The 18,766-nt window shown below is 31.6% G+C and overlaps 1 protein-coding gene across 1 annotated transcript; it reads left to right on the top strand.

Moving 5' to 3' along the window:
• The first annotated feature begins 6,761 nt into the window (after nucleotides 1-6,761).
• On the top strand, nucleotides 6,762-8,777 carry LOC108206702 (oxoglutarate-dependent flavonoid 7-O-demethylase 1). Its single transcript, XM_017377086.2, has 4 exons — nucleotides 6,762-7,113; nucleotides 7,184-7,431; nucleotides 7,811-8,138; nucleotides 8,391-8,777. The coding sequence occupies exons 1-4, from the start codon at nucleotides 6,856-6,858 to the stop codon at nucleotides 8,631-8,633; spliced, it is 1,077 nt and encodes a 358-aa protein (XP_017232575.1). The 5' UTR covers nucleotides 6,762-6,855; the 3' UTR covers nucleotides 8,634-8,777.
• Nucleotides 8,778-18,766: the final 9,989 nt, after the last annotated feature.

The following is an 18,766-nucleotide window of genomic DNA, read 5'->3' as shown; positions in this document are numbered from 1 at the left end:
ACAAAATTATAACTAGATTATAATAATCTGAGCTTTATCCTCATATTTTATTAAATATCAATTTCAACTTTTTCCATTCTATTGTAGATATGAATTCCGATAAAATTAAATCAATTTAATTACAGCAAACATCATAACTTTTTTGGAGGAAAAATGTGAAGATATGTAGTAAAACATCTTAAGTTAGCCTATATGTATGTAATTATGTTAAAATTTTCCTATTATGCTTAAGAACATTACAAGAGAAAACACTTTAAATTGTTAAAAGAAATTAGTGGTTGCTAAATGATTTAACGAGTCAATAGTATGCCAGTCAATTTGCAACGAAATACCTATGTTTATTTACAAACATTACGTTCCGTTAGCAAGAATAATCACATAATAATAGAATAATAACAAAACACCGAGGAATCAATAACAAACTAGCAACAAAAGTATTGTCGTAAAAGTTTCGCTGGTAATTGGTTACTTGTTTTAGATGGACAATTAATATATACTCAACTTAGCATTTTTAATCAATGTATCAACCTACCTTTCTTGTTGTCATTAATTATCGGTAGTCGGTAACATCTCCTCCTTATCATAAACAATTTTCTTCTTGATATTGCTAAAACACAAAATCTGAAAACAGAGATAACACAAATTTTCTTTTTGCGTTATCATACAAAATCCTGTAATTATAAGAACTCTAAGATAGATAATTCTTGCATCCCCTGCGTGCTTCAGGCATATCAAGGCGGATGATTTTACTGATTATCAAATTAGTTGCTATCTGGACTTGTATATGACACAAACTCAAATGTAATTGGAGGAAATGAATATTTTATTGTGAAAAATAAGTTAAGAGCTTTGTAGTGGCTCAGTGACATGAAGAGTTATACTAATGGGTCATTTGTTAAATCTGAACAAAATTTACCGAATGGCTTGAATTTCTGAATGATAACTAATCTGAACCAAAGCGATAATGTTGTTTGTTAATTATTTTTTGGAAACTTCTGAATACAAATTTATATAATTTATCAAAATTTAAGGTATTCATTTTATAGTGTTTCACTTCATTAAATTTATTTTAGTCATGACTATCAACCATTATTATATGCTTTACTAAAATTTTATAATTAATATATAAATTGTGATGGCGAAATTTTTTTTTTTCATTTTGAAATTTTCAATAAACAAAAGCTTTGTGTTACTAGTATAATAAAATTTATTAGAAGAAGGTCGGACAAACTCAAGCCTATGCGATCTGCTCTCTGGACGGTACAACCAATTTTTGTAACCCCAGTCGTCTAGTTAATTTCCAGTGTGGTCTAGGTGCAAATATTTTTAACAAACGAGCTTAACACGAGGAAATGCATCATCCAGTTCAGATTTTAATGGTTCACTCGTTAATAAATGACACTTAAGAGTCTTTTTGAGTAAAAATTTCTTTCTCCCTCCTCAAATTTCAACTTAAGAGCTCATTTAAGAATCTCTTGGAGATGCTCCGGTTGTTTCCGAATCAATGTACTTGTGTGATGATGCACCATTGATATTGATATTTGTCAATGCATTATGTGTAATCAGTACATGAGCGAAATTTACAGCGGGTGAGAATTTTTTTGAACTAAAGTAGACCGTTGAAGTTAAATAATTTGCTTTGTCGTGTAAAATAGTAGAAAAGATGAATCTACTATACTTACTAACTTAAAAATGACAAAATATTGATACATGAGATAAAACCATTTTTGCCTCGTTCTTGCAAAATAGATGAAGAGATGAATATGCTTTACTTTCTCCGACAAAAACATATACAAATATAAACTTGTGTTACCAAACAGTATGTATATAATTATCTATTTTAATGAATCAACTACTTTACCATCTTGAGAACTGGTGTTACACTTATTGTTCCTAAGTTATTATCAGGTATCTGAGTTACACTTATAGCAAGATATGCGACATGGTAGTTTATTATCTGTTCAATAAAAAAGAATTACATTTGTCAAAATATATTTTAATTTATAAACTGTTCAATAAAAAAGAGTTATATTTTGGTTTTAAAAAAAAAGAGTTATATTTGTTTTAGTTTCTCTTCATCTTAAAGACGTGGTTCCCTTGATAACAGGTTGTCCATATTTTATTTGGCAGACGGAGAAATCCTAATTCATATTTTCTTGACGAACCTGCCAGAGTTAAGGAACTGTTTTGCTTATGTGAAGGTTTGTTTGCTGTTTCTTTTTCTTTTTTTTCAAAAATAATTTGCTCAACCTTATATTTCCTACAGTTTTTTTTGTTGGAAGAAAGTATACGATTCACCTTCAAACTGTATTTACTTTTATCAATTTTGATTGTTTGACTATGAGATGAAATCATCTATGTACATAGACATATGGTGACAGATAGTGAAAGAAAAATATATCCTCCGAACCTACATTTACAATTCCATGGAAAAGAGATGCATTCTTTATGTTTCATCTCTGGGAATACAATATTTCCCTCTAAGCAGCAGGGATCCTTTCCTAGTGCATGTTGCCTCACAACAGAGTGTGAAGATAGAACTGTGAGGTTGACCAGGTATGAAAAGTTATCATTTGGTCACTAAAAGTTGATACTGTAATATCATCTTAGCTTCTAACCACTTTTATTATGGTCTAGACTCTAGAAGCTATAGTGTGATGGCATACTTATAACTTCGGCAGATTGTATATATATAATTATGTAAACACAATTGAGATTTGATTAAGTTGGTCTGCTTAGTTAGTGCACCTGGTTACCGGGTAGAGTGAATGATTGTGTGATAATGTGAAATTCGCTTCCAGAAACATCTTCTCGAGGATAGCATTAGCCAACCAACAAAAATCATTTAGTGGGAAACTTCTAGGCACAAGATTGTGATGCACATACTGTCCAGTTGTTAAAGATGAAAGACACATGCCTAAAGAGCCAAGCAGCCAAAAAAAGAGAGAAGCCAAGTAGCCAACAACAAAGAGGGTTGTATTGAAAGTACTTAGACGTCAATTATGGTTATGCAGGAGCAAGCTTTCCTATACATGTTGCTCGCTTATCTTGTGCTTTGTAATTTTTAAAGTGTAAACTGTTTTAACCTTTTATATTCAGAATGCTTTCATAAACACCAAACTAGAATTATTTTAGTGCGATAGATTATTTTTTTAATATATATATTGTGCAAGAATTTATAACTTAAATTTTTTCAAATATATTGTTAGCATGTTTTCATTTTTAGATGTTTTTATGTGTGAGTATAAAAGTGTTATATCTAGGAAAATATGACAAAGACTTGTAAAAACTAAATTAAAAAACTAACATCCTAAATGAAGAAAGACAACAATTCAAAAACTAGAAACGTTTGTATATACTATTTTTCAAAATGATTTTTAAATTGATATGTTCATAAACTGTTATTATGTATTCTTTCATACAATAGTTTTCTATCATAAAATTAAACTGTTGTTTCATGTGATTTCCAACCATGATTCTAATTTGTCAATTTGTGTAGCATGCTTTCATACATTGGTTTATTGTGTAAAACTATTATTTGTAATTCCTAAATTGTAACTTTGGTTTAGTTTTCCGAATTGTTATGACACCAACTCTTGAACAAGTGTTAGGAATTATTGTTGAAGATATCGTTCGACAACAATTAAATTCCCGTTGTCTGATACATTATCAGACGGCAGCTATGTTATTGAATTTATATAAATTTTACGATAAAATTCTAGCTAAAAGCAAGTCTAACAATGGCCCAGTTTGGAAATTAGCTGTTAGTTGTTAGCGGATTGTATTAGATGTTTTGTCTAGCTGATTAAAATAGATGTTTTGAATTGAATTAGCGATTTGTTGTAAAACCGTTTGGTAAATAGTTGTTTGATAAGCTTTTTGTGACACATACCCAAATCGTTAACCCAAAAATTTCTCAAAGTAGCTTTTTCAAAATTAGCTTTTTGCATCCAAACACCTACTTCAATCCGCTAACTACCAAACACCAATTTTAGCGGATTCTAGTGGTCAAACCTCTAAACCACCTCAAACCTCTAATTTTGCCCCAAATCTCTAACTTTCAAATAGGACCAATATCTTATATAAAGTAATTATTTAGAATTTTAAATATTTAAATAATATACAATCTAACAATATATTAATAGTGCATAATTTGCTAGAAGTCGAGAACCCTTAATTTTAAAGATTATCTGCAGACATGCCTAATTATTATTTATTTATATTAATTAAAATGAATTCACATTAAGAGATGTTATGAGAGCTGAATATGATTTAAAATCACTTTGACCCAAGATAATTAATTTTTATGTATTTATAGATAAATTTTGTTGGATTTATTATTCATTATATTTATTGAAATATTATGTGGGAATTGCAAGAAAAACCCTAGAACATTTATTAACAAAAAAATCCAAAATCACTTATCATGATTAATCAATATATATATATAAAGGAGGATGCGGGCGTCTCTAGAATTGCTCGATTCAGTCTTTTAATTTTTCTTAAATTTCGGATAGAAATTATTGTTCAAGAATTCTAAAAGTAACACGATTTTTTTCTTATTGAATTTTAAAGATGATACAATTCTTTTCCTTTTTATTTAGTATTTCTTATTGAATTCTAAAGCTGACATAATTCTTTTCTTATTTAGTAATCCTAAAGAAATAGGATTATATCTAATTAGTATTTCTTATTGAATTCTGACACAATTCTTTTCTTATTTAGTAATCCTAAAAGAAATAGGATTATATTTAAAAAATCAAGTTCAAGGATTCCAAAAGTTAATACAATTTTTTTCTTTTTGGATTCTAAAGATAATACACTTCTTTTCTTATTTAGTAATCCTAAAAAAGTAGGATTATATTTATTTAAACTAACAATCATATATAAAATACAATTTATATTTAAGATTTGTAAGGTTATACGTACAATTTTTATTTTCAATTTAGTCTTATAATTGTTTTTTAAATTTCGTGTAAGAAATAAAGGATTGCAAAGATAATAATCATTAAAAAACGCTAATAGCAAAAAAATTAGAACCATAACAGAGTAATAATTTTTAAGTAATAAATAGGAATCATAAAATAAAAATAATTAACGAAAAAAATAGGATATAAAAAATAGGAAACATATATTGATTTTATAATAATGTAAATGATTCTTGATTAGTATTGTGTTTGACGAGCACGGGAGGCGGCCCAAACCAATTTTTATCTAAATAATAATAAATTTTCTATTAGTATTATTCTTGACGGAAAAGTAACTAATATAATTTTTTATCTATGATATAATATTTTTTTAAAACGGTACCACAGTTCAAAATAATTTTTACCCAATTATAATTATAATTAAAAAAATCAAGTTGAAGGATTCCAAAAGTCAACACAATTCTTTTTTTTTTTCTGGATTGTAAAGATAATACAATTTTTTTTAGGAATACCAAAAGGAATATGATTATATTTATTTAAACTAATAATCATAGATAAAATACAATTTATATTTAATATTTGTAAGGTAATACGTACAATTTTTATTTCCGATTTAGTCTTATAATTTTCTTAAATTTTGAATAGAAAATAAAAGATTATAAAGATAATAATCATTAAAAAACTAATACCAAAAATATTAGAACCATAAAAGAATAATAATTTTAAACTAATAAATAGGAATCAAAAAATAAAAAAAATTAACATATAAAATAATACATATAAAATAGGAATCATATATTGATTTTATGATAATGTTGATTATTATTGTGTTTGACGGGCACGGGAGGCGGCCCAAACTAATTTTTATCTAAATAATAATAAATTTTCTATTAGTATTATGTTTGACGGGAAAGTGGTTAAAATAATTTTTTATCTATGTTATAATATATTTTTGTTGAAACGGGACCACAGTTCAAAATACTTTTTATCCAATTATAATTTTTAATTTTATCATAATCAGAATAATTTTTATTAGTATGTGTTTGACAGTAAGGCGACTCAAACTAATATCTAAATTATAATGTTTTGTTATTCGTATTGTGCTTGATAAGAGAGTGGCTCAAACTAATTTTGATCTAAATTATAATATTCAATTTTATCATAAAAATAATAATTATGGATTAATATTGTCTTTGACGGGAGGGTGGTTCGAACTAATTATATTATTAGTATTGTGTTTGACAGGATGACCACTTAAACAAATTTTTATACTAATTATAATATTTTTTATTTGTGATATGTTTAACAGGAAGATGATTCAAAATAATTTTTATGCTATCATAATACTGATTCATATCAAAATTTATTACGCCGCCGCGAAGCGCGGCTTTTTTCACTTGTTTGACTATAATTCCAATAAATTTAAGTTTAAATTTCCTACCTAGACAGTAATCAAACGTATACCACACATAAAATCAACGTTAATTGGGAGAATTTTAACACGTTACACAATTTTGAAATTATAAATTTCAATAACAAAGCAAGGATTTGAGGCCTCTGTTTAACTATGTGCATGTTCTCGCAACCACAACTTCCCACTTCTTTTTCCAAAAAGTCCGATTATTACTTTTGTTGACTAGTTTGTTTTAAAACTCAGTAGCACTTATAAAAAAACTAAAAATGCTAGTTTTTTTTTCACCAGCACTTCTACTCTTTTCTTTCATAAATAGTTTAATCACTTTTAAGTCTTCAGTTCCACTTCTTTACTTAAGCAAAAAGCATTTTTTCTGAACTTACCCATGTCATCCCTTGGTCGGTCCATTACAATATTTGTACACCACATGAAGTTGATAACATGCAAGAAAGTCAGAAAGATGGTTGAGCTATCAGGCTATATAAGTCCGCAAAGAAGAGAGGAAACAGAGACATGATAGCCGAAATGGAAGTAGCCAATGCGATAGAACTAGGGAGGTCCCTCCAAGTACCTTCCGTCCAAGAGATAGCCAAGGAAACATTGGCTCCAATACCGTCCCGATACGTACGTTTCGATCAAAAATGTTTAGTCTCCGATTCAGATTCACTGCAAGTCCCTGTAATTGATATGAACATGTTACTTGATTGTGAATTAATGAACTCTGAGCTGAGAAAATTGCACCAGGCGTGTAAAGAGTGGGGTTTCTTTCAGGTATTTGTTATTTTATTTAAAAATTGATTCATGATCCAACATTTTCTTACAATTTTTCGTGTTTTGGAAGCTGATAAACCACGGAGTCTCCAATTCGTTACTGGAGAGGCTTAAGACGGAGATTGGTGGGTTTTTTAGGCTGCCTCTGGAAGAGAAGAAAAAGTTTGGTCAGCTAGACGGAGATATAGAAGGATATGGACAACTATTCGTAGTCTCGGAGGAGCAGAAGCTTGATTGGGCGGACATGCTCTACTTGGGCACTCGACCTGCGCATCTCAGGAAACCACACTTGCTGCCACAGTTCTCTCCTTCCTTCAGGTTACAAAACTCATCTCGCTCAACATATCTTATACTCCGTCCGAACCATTCAAATGTTTACATTTGGGTTGGGCACGAAGGTCAATAATATATATAAAATAGAGTGAAAAAGTAAGAGAAGTGAGAATTGTAGTGGGAAATGTATAAAGCAAGTAGAGTGGAGAAAAATAGTGGGGTTAGTTAATTTTTATATTAAAATTTTTTATTATATTTAGAAAGTTTTGAAACGTAAAGAATTGGATGGGACATCCAGAAAAAGGAAGTGTAAAAAAATGATTGGCACAGATAGACTAGTATTTATGTAAGCTGAACTAGTACGACAAGCTATATAGATGAATATGTATTTAAAGTGGAGAGTGGAATTGTAATTATGATGCAGAGATGCTGTACTGGCCTACTCCGAAGAGGTGCAGAGTTTGTCTATGAAAATTCTTAAGCTAATGGCAAAAGCTCTAGGAATATTGGATCCTGCTGACATGGAAGTGCTGTTTGAAGAAGGCTTGCAGGGAATGAGGATGAACTATTATCCTCCCTGCCCTCAGCCTGACCAGGTTGTCGGACTCACGCCTCATAGTGATGCAGACGGCCTAACCATCCTTCTCCAGCTTAATGAAACCGATGGGCTCCAGGTCAGGAAAGACGGCCTTTGGATCCCAGTTAAGCCGCTGCCTTCAGCTTTCATAGTAAACATTGGAGACATCTTGGAGGTAATTGTCAATCATGTTTTCTCATTGCTTCAGTACATGAATAACTTATGGGAAAATGTTTCATGCACAAAATTGGGTACAAAAACATTCTGAAAATGAGTATGTGTTAAATTTTGATTGGAATGACCCCCTTGTATATACATAAACCATACCCTCCTCAACTGCTATGTCATTTTGTATCCAATTTTGTGGATGTAGCACTACTCTAAGTTATTTGGCCCAACTGCAGTATTCATATGATTTATATTGTAGGTTGTAACCAACGGAACTTACCCGAGCATTGAGCATAGAGGTGTTGTGGACTCAGTAAAGGAAAGACTGTCCATTGCCACATTCTTGCATCCTAAGATAGACGGTGAATTTGGTCCAGCACCAAGTCTTCTGTCACCACAAAATCCTCCAAAGTTTAGAAGGGTTGGTACTGCAGAATTCCTCAAGGGATATCTAGCTCAGAAGCTTTCTGGCAAATGTTATCTGGACACTTTAAGGATGTAATTAATCTAATGTACTAGGTTTCAATAATCCTTTCAATAAAAGGCTACCTGCCGAAAGTTCTTAAACATCATTTATGGTGTTGTAATTGATGTGTTAGACTCTACAAGTGAAGGCAATATCCAACTTGTCTCGTTTTGTTTCTAATATTGTACTATCTACCAAACCCATTCTTTAATGCTTCAAAATATCACTTGAAATTAATCTTAGTTGTAAGAAAAGCATATACTTTATATGAAACGAATAAATCCAAAACAATGACATAAACCTTTGTATACTCGACCAGATGTGCTATATCTAGACAAACAAATGACTTGAACTTTATCACTTGAATCATTTATTTTCCAAAACAATAATCTTTTTATTTTCCCAAGTGAAAACCTTCGTTCATTTTAAATCTTGGTGTATTACACGATACATGGGAAAACCATCTTTCTAAACAAGCAACCATTTCAGATACTCCCTCTGTCCCAAAATAAGTGTCGCTTTGACTTTCTACACATAATTTAAGGTGCAAAAATTATATATTTCTACACATTATTTTCCAAATTTTATTTTTCTGGACAAAAATATAGATGTTCAACTTTTATTTAAAAAAAGAAAATTTGAAAAATAATATGTGGAAGTATGATTTTTTTTGTCACTACACCATATTTGCCCTGTTGCAACATCAAAACTCAATAATGTTACAAAAAATGTTGCTATAGACAAAAACTAGCTACCCTTTTGCAATATTTTCTGAAAATGTTACCTAAAATTGAAAAAATTTGCATGCCTGGTAATTTTTTCAGAGATCTAAAAATTTTGATAACAATTGTAACACTTTGTCAAATGTTACAATAGTTTGCAACATTTTTGTAAACTGAAATAAAAAAAATAGGCGGGCTTTCTATATTTTTGTTGGCGCGGTACAAACCAAACTCACAAAATAAATCACAAAACCAAACCCCCCATAAGAAAATCCTCTCCCTTCTCTGTCTTTCCTCTTTTCTCTCAAACTGCATATATTCAATATCAATGAAGGTAAAATTCGTATCTTTGTCCTAATTCATGTCATAATATTTCGATTAGGGCTTTCTGTTCTTATTTTGTGCTGTTTAGAGCTTAACTTTTTTAGGGTTTTGTATCTTCTTTTCTGTCATAATTTGTTCGATTAGGGTAAGATTGGAGAGTTATTAGAGTTGCTCTGCATCTTACTTCAATTAGATCTCTGACAATTTTGTTTGCTATTTTTCGGATAAATTCTTATACCTAACTTTGATTTATCAAGTGGGCTGTGTTTATTTGTTGTGAAGTTTGAGTTTTTTTTTGATAATATTTGTGGGGTTTCATTTAAAGGCATTATTTTGGATTTTGGGTTCGCTTGTTTTGGTGTTTATGTGGTTTTGTTTTTGAATTTTAGGTTTTTCGCAGTGATTATGTAATTGGGTTTGGAGGGAGTGAGATGTTAGAACTTGGGTCTGCATTGGGAAAGGGATTTGTGGAGTTTAGTGAGTGGAATTTGAGACTTGGGTGTTTGTTTGTGGTGGATTTTCAATAGGAATTCGGAAGAACTCAAGGGCTTTATGTGCATTGTATGTCATATGATCTCCTATTGGTACTTCTTAATTACTTTGTTTTCAATTATTCTGCTGAACTTTAAAGTTGTCATCTGGTCTGTAGATGTAGAAGGTACTTTTTGATATGTGAATGCTTTTTTTCCTTCTAGGTATATAAAGCAGTTGCTAATATTGTTGATTCATATTCCAGATGGTTCATGGCTTTCAAGACTAATGTTAGATCATTACGGTAAGAATAGTTTAATGGTATATTTCAGTTGCAAAAGAATCATTATAAGGCTGGTATTTATGTCTAACAATGCCTGTGTTTTATATTGATATAAAACTCGGCAACATATATGATATATGGAGTAATACATTTATCTTCATCTACTATATTAATAATCAATAACCTTACTTTGCTCTGTGCCTAGTACTATGGACACATTATTCTCTATTTGCACTTTCAGATTATTTTTTGCATCAGGAATTTCCAAATCAATGTTTCAAATGCTTGTGCCTTGGCATTGCGCAAATTTTGTGAAGAAGCAACCATTGTAATGTTTGAGCCTTCAGACCTGGAAATATTGATCTGGATAGGAGAGGTTTGTTACTTTCCTTGATGATCTCTTTAGGCGTGAGTCAAGTGGAAATATTGATGTTTAACATCTTAAAGCAGAGACCTTTTAACGGATAATTTGCAAATGTATCAAAATCTATGTTCTCAGAAGCATGATAATCTAATTCTGTTGACATGCTTATTTATACTTGTTACCTCTTTGGTTTGATAGGAAATAGAGAAGAGTCATATATATTAAGAGGACGATGAAGAATTATTTAATGCAATTGCTGTGGTACTTGCCTCCGTTTCTAAAAGGTTCGATTTACAGTGTCCTTGTGCTTAATTGTTTGTATCATTTATTATATGCTCTGTAAGGAATTTAAAGTTACTACTGTAAATATAATCTAGCTTTGTATATTGTAGTATAGATTTAAATATGTTACATATAAATCCTTGGAAGCAAGTAGTTTCTATGGTCTGACTTGCTCTAGATATGTAAATTCCGGTTTGTGGCTTTGTACGTATATTATAATTTCATTTAAAATATGTTTTGGCATCATGTCCAGCTTGTTATCTTCCTCTTGATTATGCTATTTTCCGGATTCGGACGGCCACATCTTTTTCTCCTGCAATTCAAAACATATCCTATATACATGAAGACTCTCTAAGAAGAAATGAGTTTGGATGTTCATAATTTGGTGGATATCCGTCACTAGAGCATAGAAATGATTGTTATAATGTAAGAGAATCAATAAGGGCACATTGCGGGTATGACCTTTTCCACAGCAAACTTATCTACTTTAAAATTGATGTTATAATAAACATATATATATGTATGGCCTTTATTCACCCTGTTTATTGGTAAATATAGCCAATATCTTTTCATTTACTCATTAATGCTATTGACCTTCGTTTGACTTGTCTTTACATCAATAGATTTGTTAGAGGAATTCAACCTGGACAACAGGCAAGATTCAATATTGATGATTCTGACCTCCATGAGATGGAAAAATGTAAAGGAGTGGTGGTTGCATCACCTATATTTGGATTTTGCACTATGGATTGTGAGTGATATGTGGAGGATATACAAAAGTCGGGTGAAAAAAGATCATTATCTTCGATATGATAATGTTGTGGAAGGGCTGAAAAACAATCCTTTTAGATTGAATATTGTAAGGATGGTTTATAAGTTAGTACCTTAGTCTCGTTTCTTTGTAGCTTTCAACTTGATGACTCAGTTTGTACTTTGAATTTTATTTTTGTCAATTTTCATGTAAGGAAATTTCAGAGTATTGCATTTATATAGTATTACTGTAAATCAGGCCTAACAATTTAAAACCATTTCAATACACCAAAAACTGTTGCAGAAGTGTGTTACTAAAAACTAAAAAAATATTGCAATTGGTTTAATAATGTTGCACAAAAGTGTTACAAAAAAATTTAAAATTATTGGTATGCAACACTTTTTGAGTATATAGTGTTACAAAAAAATGTTACAGTAAATTTATTGTAACAATATAAAATTGTTACCAAAGGTCTTAAAAGTGTTACAACAGATTGCAATTGGATGGTTGTTCTCAGGTGTCGCTGCTGGAAGGGCACCTACAAAACAACGCCGGAGGGGGGTTTGAGCCTCGCGGCGCCTCCGGCGTGAGAATAAGAGTAGGATTTGGAAGAGATACGACTGAGAAATGATTTATCTATGTGTGTGGAAGGGTGGTGTATGGTGGCTATGTATGGTGGCTGGTGGCTTTTGTATTTGTGTATTTTGCTGAGTGCTTAGGTGCGTGCAAAATATGAGTGTAGAGAGAATGTAACCCCTAAACCCTTCTTCTTTGGTCTATTTATAGGCCAAGGATTAGGGTTCAAGGGGACGTACCTTGGATCCTGGTCCTACACATGTAGGGGTTTGATCTCCTACACATGTCCGGGTGTCAGCGTGAGAATAGTCTTTGGAATGTTCTCTTACTTGTCTTTATCGTCCAGTAGTTGACCGTTATGTGTTGTCTTTATCATGTCAGTCTGCGTCCGTGCAGTTGTCGGTTTGGCCTTATGTGGACTCCGGGTGAGAGGTAGGCTTACGTTCCCTAGGTCCAGGATCCTACCCGGGTTGTGTACCCTGGCAGCAGTGGTGCTTGTCTTGTGTGGCCAGCAACTACCGGTGGCAGAAGTCCTTACGAAGGACCCGGATCACCCCTGACCGGGTTATATCCTATCATCCACCACGTTTTTCCACTCTGTTGCCGAGGCTTTGGCATTTAATAAGTCAGCAAAATAAGATATCATGAGTTCTTAAAGACCTGATTCCCACCCCCACACTATTACCTTCGTCATTGTACAGCTCCCTAATTTGATTCGACTTCCTCCGAGCTTTAGCACTAGTATGAAAGAATTTGCTATTTTGGTCCCCTTCCTTCAACCATAGTTGCTTCGATCTTTGCTTCCAGAACACTTCCTGTTGTGTCAGTACCTCTGTTAGGCGTTTACTTTCCTCTTGGTATTGTCTGACTGCAGCATCGTTACCTGTAAAACTTTCTTGCTATGGGCTATTCTTTTCTGGAAATCACCCGTTATCTCCTGTCCCCAACTTGCCAAACTATTTGAACATATGCTAGTTACCAAGATTTAATGGCTGGTATTAATATACACACATGCAACAGAGTCTTCAAGGATGTTATTTAGCTAAGGGTTTGTCTAGTGTGTGCCCATGGGCACATGCTAAGCGCGAAATTTGATAGGTTTGGGAGGTTTTGATTGGTGTGGTTGTTGCATTTGCAGGAGGGCCCATGGGCCAATCAAAATCTTCCAAGCTTATAAAATTCCGCGCTTAGCATGTACGCATGGGCACACACTAGAAAAACCGTTTAGCTAAACAGCATATTACTACAACTCCATGACTAAGAATAACTTTTATAATTCAATTTACATATCGATTAAGATTTTAGCTAGGAAATTTTTAGCATCCAACTGCTTCCGACGACAAAAAATAATCATGGTTGTGCAACAGCGATAGCTGCTTTCTTAATTTAAAAACTATAATCTGTTGTAAAAGTGATACAAAGTCTGCATAATAATTTTAAGAAAGTTTAAGGTTAATTTGGCGTGCTACTCCTAGACTAACTACAGGAAAGAGAATCGAAATTCCACCACCTAACGAAACCAATAAGATAAATTAGAACAAAGATATATTACAATATATAGGGCCTGTTTGTACACCAGAAGCAGCTTCTGCTTCTGGCTTCTACTTTTTTGATCCGTTTGTGTAAAGAAGCAGAAGCACTTTTAAGAAGCTGAGAATCCTAACTTCTCTCTCACAGCTTCTGCTTCTTTTCCAAACACTTTATTCACCTATTTACTTCTCACTTCTGCTCCACTTCTTTAGTTTAATCAAGAAGTCACTTCTTTTAAACTTGCCCAAACGGCCCCATATTCTGATGTGCTAAACTGAGACTAACTGTCGATAGTACACAATAATTGACTAGTTGATCTTGATCGTATGGACAGGTGCATGACATGCTAATATCATGAAAAAATCGAGCTTATCAAGTAACGGGTATGTATTATTATTTTATATTATTTTTAAATATACTTAACTTTGATTAATTCATGATTCACCGATCACCAGCTGGTATATAATTAATTTGAAATGCTATTTAGCTTATAACATCATTATATCAGGAATTTAATATTATTCAATGATATTATTATTTATGTCGTATTAGCTTACCCCTTGTCTTGGAGTAAAATATATTAGAGTCAATAAAAGTTAAATGATCACATTCATCTTGAAGCACAATACGTGGAAATAAGGTGAGGCATATTGGTGTTTCAATTTACTCATCAGAAAATATTGACAAAGGATAATTCGATGATAACCCAAGAATATCTAAACAAATTACTGCTACAAATAATCATTATGTGGACTTATTGTATTTTAATTGATAATACAGATATCAAGTATGCATGAGTGTCGAAATAATAGAAAAAAGTGTTCAAAATATCATTTGCAATACTACATTTAACAAAGCGGTTCAATATAATATTTTGAAATTATATTGTTCTTTAAAAATTTATATTTGTACTTCAACTATTTTTATGTGTTCACTAATATATTGAAATCTACAACCTTTACTGATAGGATTTTTTTATTAATACCCCATTCTTGGAAGTTTTTTGCAGAAATACTATCATTTTTCAAGGAAAATTGCAAAAATACAAATTTTCAAATTTTTTTGACAAAAATACTAATTTACATATGCAACTAAATCTGCAACTACAAGATTTTGCATTCATAAATGTACTCTCAATAAAAACTATTTAAATTCCCTTTAATTACATAATAAGTTGTAATTAACCGCAAATGTCCGCTGAATGACCATACGGTGCGGAGCCAGTAATAATATCACAATCACAAAAGCAACAAAAATATTAACTTAAACCAATGAGAAATCAACTCAAACCAATCAATACCAACCAAGAGTTACAGCACATTGTTCTCCCCATACTCTTCCTTTTTTCTTTCTCAATCTCCTTGCCTTGATGCCGCCATTCTGTCGATTTTTCTTTCTCAATCTCCTTGCCTTGATGCCGCCACTCTGCCAAACCTCGACGATCCATTGACATCAACACACCATCAGCAAACAAAGAAATCACCGCGAGCAATCAACCCCACAGATACATACAACCATCAATAAGACACACTGTTATATACAAATTCTCATATGATTAACTTTAATCGAGTATGAATCAACCTTTGATTTCTCCAAAATATAAAGCCCAATTCAGCTCACGAGAGACAATGAAGCGACAGAGCGAAGAGAGAGAGACAAAGAGAAAGCAAGGGAGAGAGTGAGAAGAGACCGAGAGAGCAAGAACCGTATATTTCCAAATTACAAACAGGTTTTGAGAAATTTAACGTAATTAAATCTACAAGTTTTTGAAGAAGATAGTATTATTATAATTAATATATTAAAAAGGGGTATATTTGTTTAATACTCTAGATAATAAACGAAATCCCTTTTTGGTGGAATATAAGAAGTATCAAATATCAAAGTAGCAAAATTTGGTTACCATGCTATAAAAAAGAATTCTACATTAGTTATATTTTTGTAATTTAACAATTATTTATCTGATAGAATTTCTTATTATAATAATACTATGAAAATGAATTCTATAGTGGACATGATTTTATAATGTAATAATTATTCTTTTGTTAGAATTACACCGGCAACAAAACTATTCTTTTTAAGTTTCAAAATTCATAATATTTAATTTATGAAAAAACTCTATATATATATATATACTCTTTTTTAACAAGCAAAGTCACAGTCTTATATAGGGGTCAGGATATTATAATATAACAATTATACTACTAATAAAATTATACCGTCAACAAAATTATATGTTTTAAATTTTAACTCAAAACATATATATACTATACAAAACAATTACCTGAACCCAACCCGAAGTATCATTATATATTATATAATTATGTAGAGTAAACTTTAGAGTTGTGATCAAAATTTACACCGATTGACAAAAAATTGACGATATTTTCAAATTCTCAAAAAGGTGGCCAAATATCGTCTCTGTTTTTTTAAAGAATGGCTCCCGTTAAATATCACTAACAGGAGTAACGGTAGAGGGGTAAAAACGTATTTTACGATCATCCAACCTACTTAGCCCCTCCCCCTTTCCTTCTTGTCTGCACAGGCGGCACCATCACATTCAGCCACCCGCCACCAAACACCAACACACTCATTGGTCTTCTTTCCCATGTTCTATTACTACCACCGTGGAAATGCCTGTTTCGGTCGAGCTCACCAACTTCGGTGGAACTCCGATCATTTACCACCCCTCCAAAAACCCCAACCACAACTATAACTCCGGCCACCCCTATGGACTCTGTCAATTAGCTCCTTTAAGGACCTAAATTCGGCAATGAAACAATTACGTGCGACATTATTGGAAGAATTGACATTTGGGTTTATAATTCTCGGTGAGCATATAGGGTGTTTGCATTTTAAAGAATAGGGTTTGTGTTCTCTTGAATTTTGGTTTCTGGGGTTTGTGTTTTCTTGAGGGGATTGAAGATGAAGGGGAGTTAACGGTGGCGTGAGGGAGTCTCGGTGGTGCTTGAAACAGCGGGTTGATAAAAGCTTTGGTTGGAGATGGGTGGTGGGGGTGCTGGGGTTGGGTTAGAGTAGAGAGAGGATGGAAGAGAGAAGGGAGAGAAGAAACAAGGGTAGTTCTATAACTTCACAAGTATATGACTTAAATATTCTTTAAAAAATCAAAATTATATCATTTACCGTTAAGATTTTAACGGCACTTTAACGGGAGTCACTCTTTTAAAAAGCGTAGACAAAATTTAGCCATCTTTCTGATAATTTGGAAACCTAGCTAATTTTTTGAATTCGGTGTAAACTTTGGTCACAACTTTGAAATTTACTCTAATTATGTATTATATTTAAATTTATATTAAAAATTACTTAAACTTGACATATATTTAAGCAAATTTATTCTCTTATAATCTCATTAAATGAAATTTATATATATATATTAATTTATAGTAATAAAATTTAATATTCTAGAATAAAAATAATTAAATTTAAGGTCAGTTTGTGTCATTTTCCGGTGGATCGGGTTAAGAACAAGTTGTATACGGGTTTAAATTTTAAACTCATTTTGAGTTGAGTTTGACTCAAAAACTGGACAGGATAACAAAACCCACGCGAACCCGATCCAACTCGAAATCGCCATCCACGATCTCTATATGAATTCTGAAACGTAAATTTAATTGTATCAAGAAAAAGGAAATGTCTTACCCTATGATCTATAGCTCACTACCGTGTATAAGTATTTTGGTCTCAAGTATAATTAGATGACAAGGAAATCGCCACTGAAGTGTATGATAGTATTAGACTTACCCAGTTAAGTTTAATCTAACTTTACCTTTTATTTTTAAGTGTTAATTTTTTCCGAACTTTATTGGGAAAATAGATTTTTTTGCCACTCAACTTATAGTGTTTTTAGAAACTTGCCACCCAACTAATTTTTTTTTCCTTTTACTCACTTATGTTAGGTTTGGATCTTTTTTTAGCCACCAACTTAGGTTTGGATTTGATTACTAGCATTATGATAATCTTTGTAGCATCATTTATACATAGTGATAGTATGTAATATTTTGATGATGTGTCGTATGTTTATATCTTTATATATAACAATAATAATATAAAATGAGCCGATGAAAAATTAAAACCAGGAAAAATCGTAATTAGAATTCTAAAAATTCAATAAATCATGAATATGAAATCAATGACTTCAAACAATTCACCCTCCCTGATAAGATAAAGTGTAATTGAGTGATATGATGCATCATCTTTCACTATTAAAGTTTCAATCGACTAGCTCAGTCTAAAATCTCTCTCAAATTTATCTTCATAAATTTTAATAACTTTATCTTATTACAGTTTTCAAGATAAATAAATAGAGACTTAATTTTCGATGATTGCCCTCTATAATGCATCATTTTATTATTATTACTCCCTCCGTCTTTCTCATTAGTTTACAATTTTTTCTACTGCTTCGTACGTATTTTAAGACTCCTATATAATATAGTTTCATAACTTATTTCTGTGATTTTTTATGTGTGTAAAAATTCAGACGCTGAATTTTTATTCGGAAGAAAAAAGTAAACTTATTTATGAAAGTAGTCTTTTAAAAGTCATCAAATGCGTGTAAAATTCTTATCGCCCAAGGTAAACGACGTTGGAGACATAAAAAGTACTATATATAAAGATACAGACATATACTAAATCATCAAAGTATTATTACAGACTACCACTGTATTTTAATAATACTAGACAGAATTAATGTAATGCTAATAATAAAATCCAAACCTAACTTCAGTGACAAAAAAAAAAAGAACCTAACATTAGTGAGTAAAATAAAAAAAAAATATAGTTGAGTGGTTAATTTCTAAAGAAACAATAAGTTTAGTGACAAATAAAATTAATATAATGCTAGTAATGAAA

This window comes from Daucus carota, chromosome 2, assembly GCF_001625215.2.
Source record: "Daucus carota subsp. sativus chromosome 2, DH1 v3.0, whole genome shotgun sequence".
Lineage (NCBI taxonomy): Eukaryota > Viridiplantae > Streptophyta > Magnoliopsida > Apiales > Apiaceae > Daucus > Daucus carota.
The sequence above is the reverse complement of the archived record's forward strand: the minus strand, read 5'-3'. Positions and strand labels throughout refer to the sequence as shown.

What these genes read in the sequence shown, in the direction of transcription:
- LOC108206702 (XM_017377086.2), top strand. Translation starts at nt 6,856, where the DNA reads ATGATAGCCGAAATGGAAGTAGCCAATGCGATAGAACTAGGGAGGTCC. An exon ending in AAGAGTGGGGTTTCTTTCAG is followed by an intron (nt 7,114 to 7,183) that starts GTATTTGTTATT and finishes GTGTTTTGGAAG; the next exon opens with CTGATAAACCACGGAGTCTC. An exon ending in CAGTTCTCTCCTTCCTTCAG is followed by an intron (nt 7,432 to 7,810) that starts GTTACAAAACTC and finishes ATTATGATGCAG; the next exon opens with AGATGCTGTACTGGCCTACT.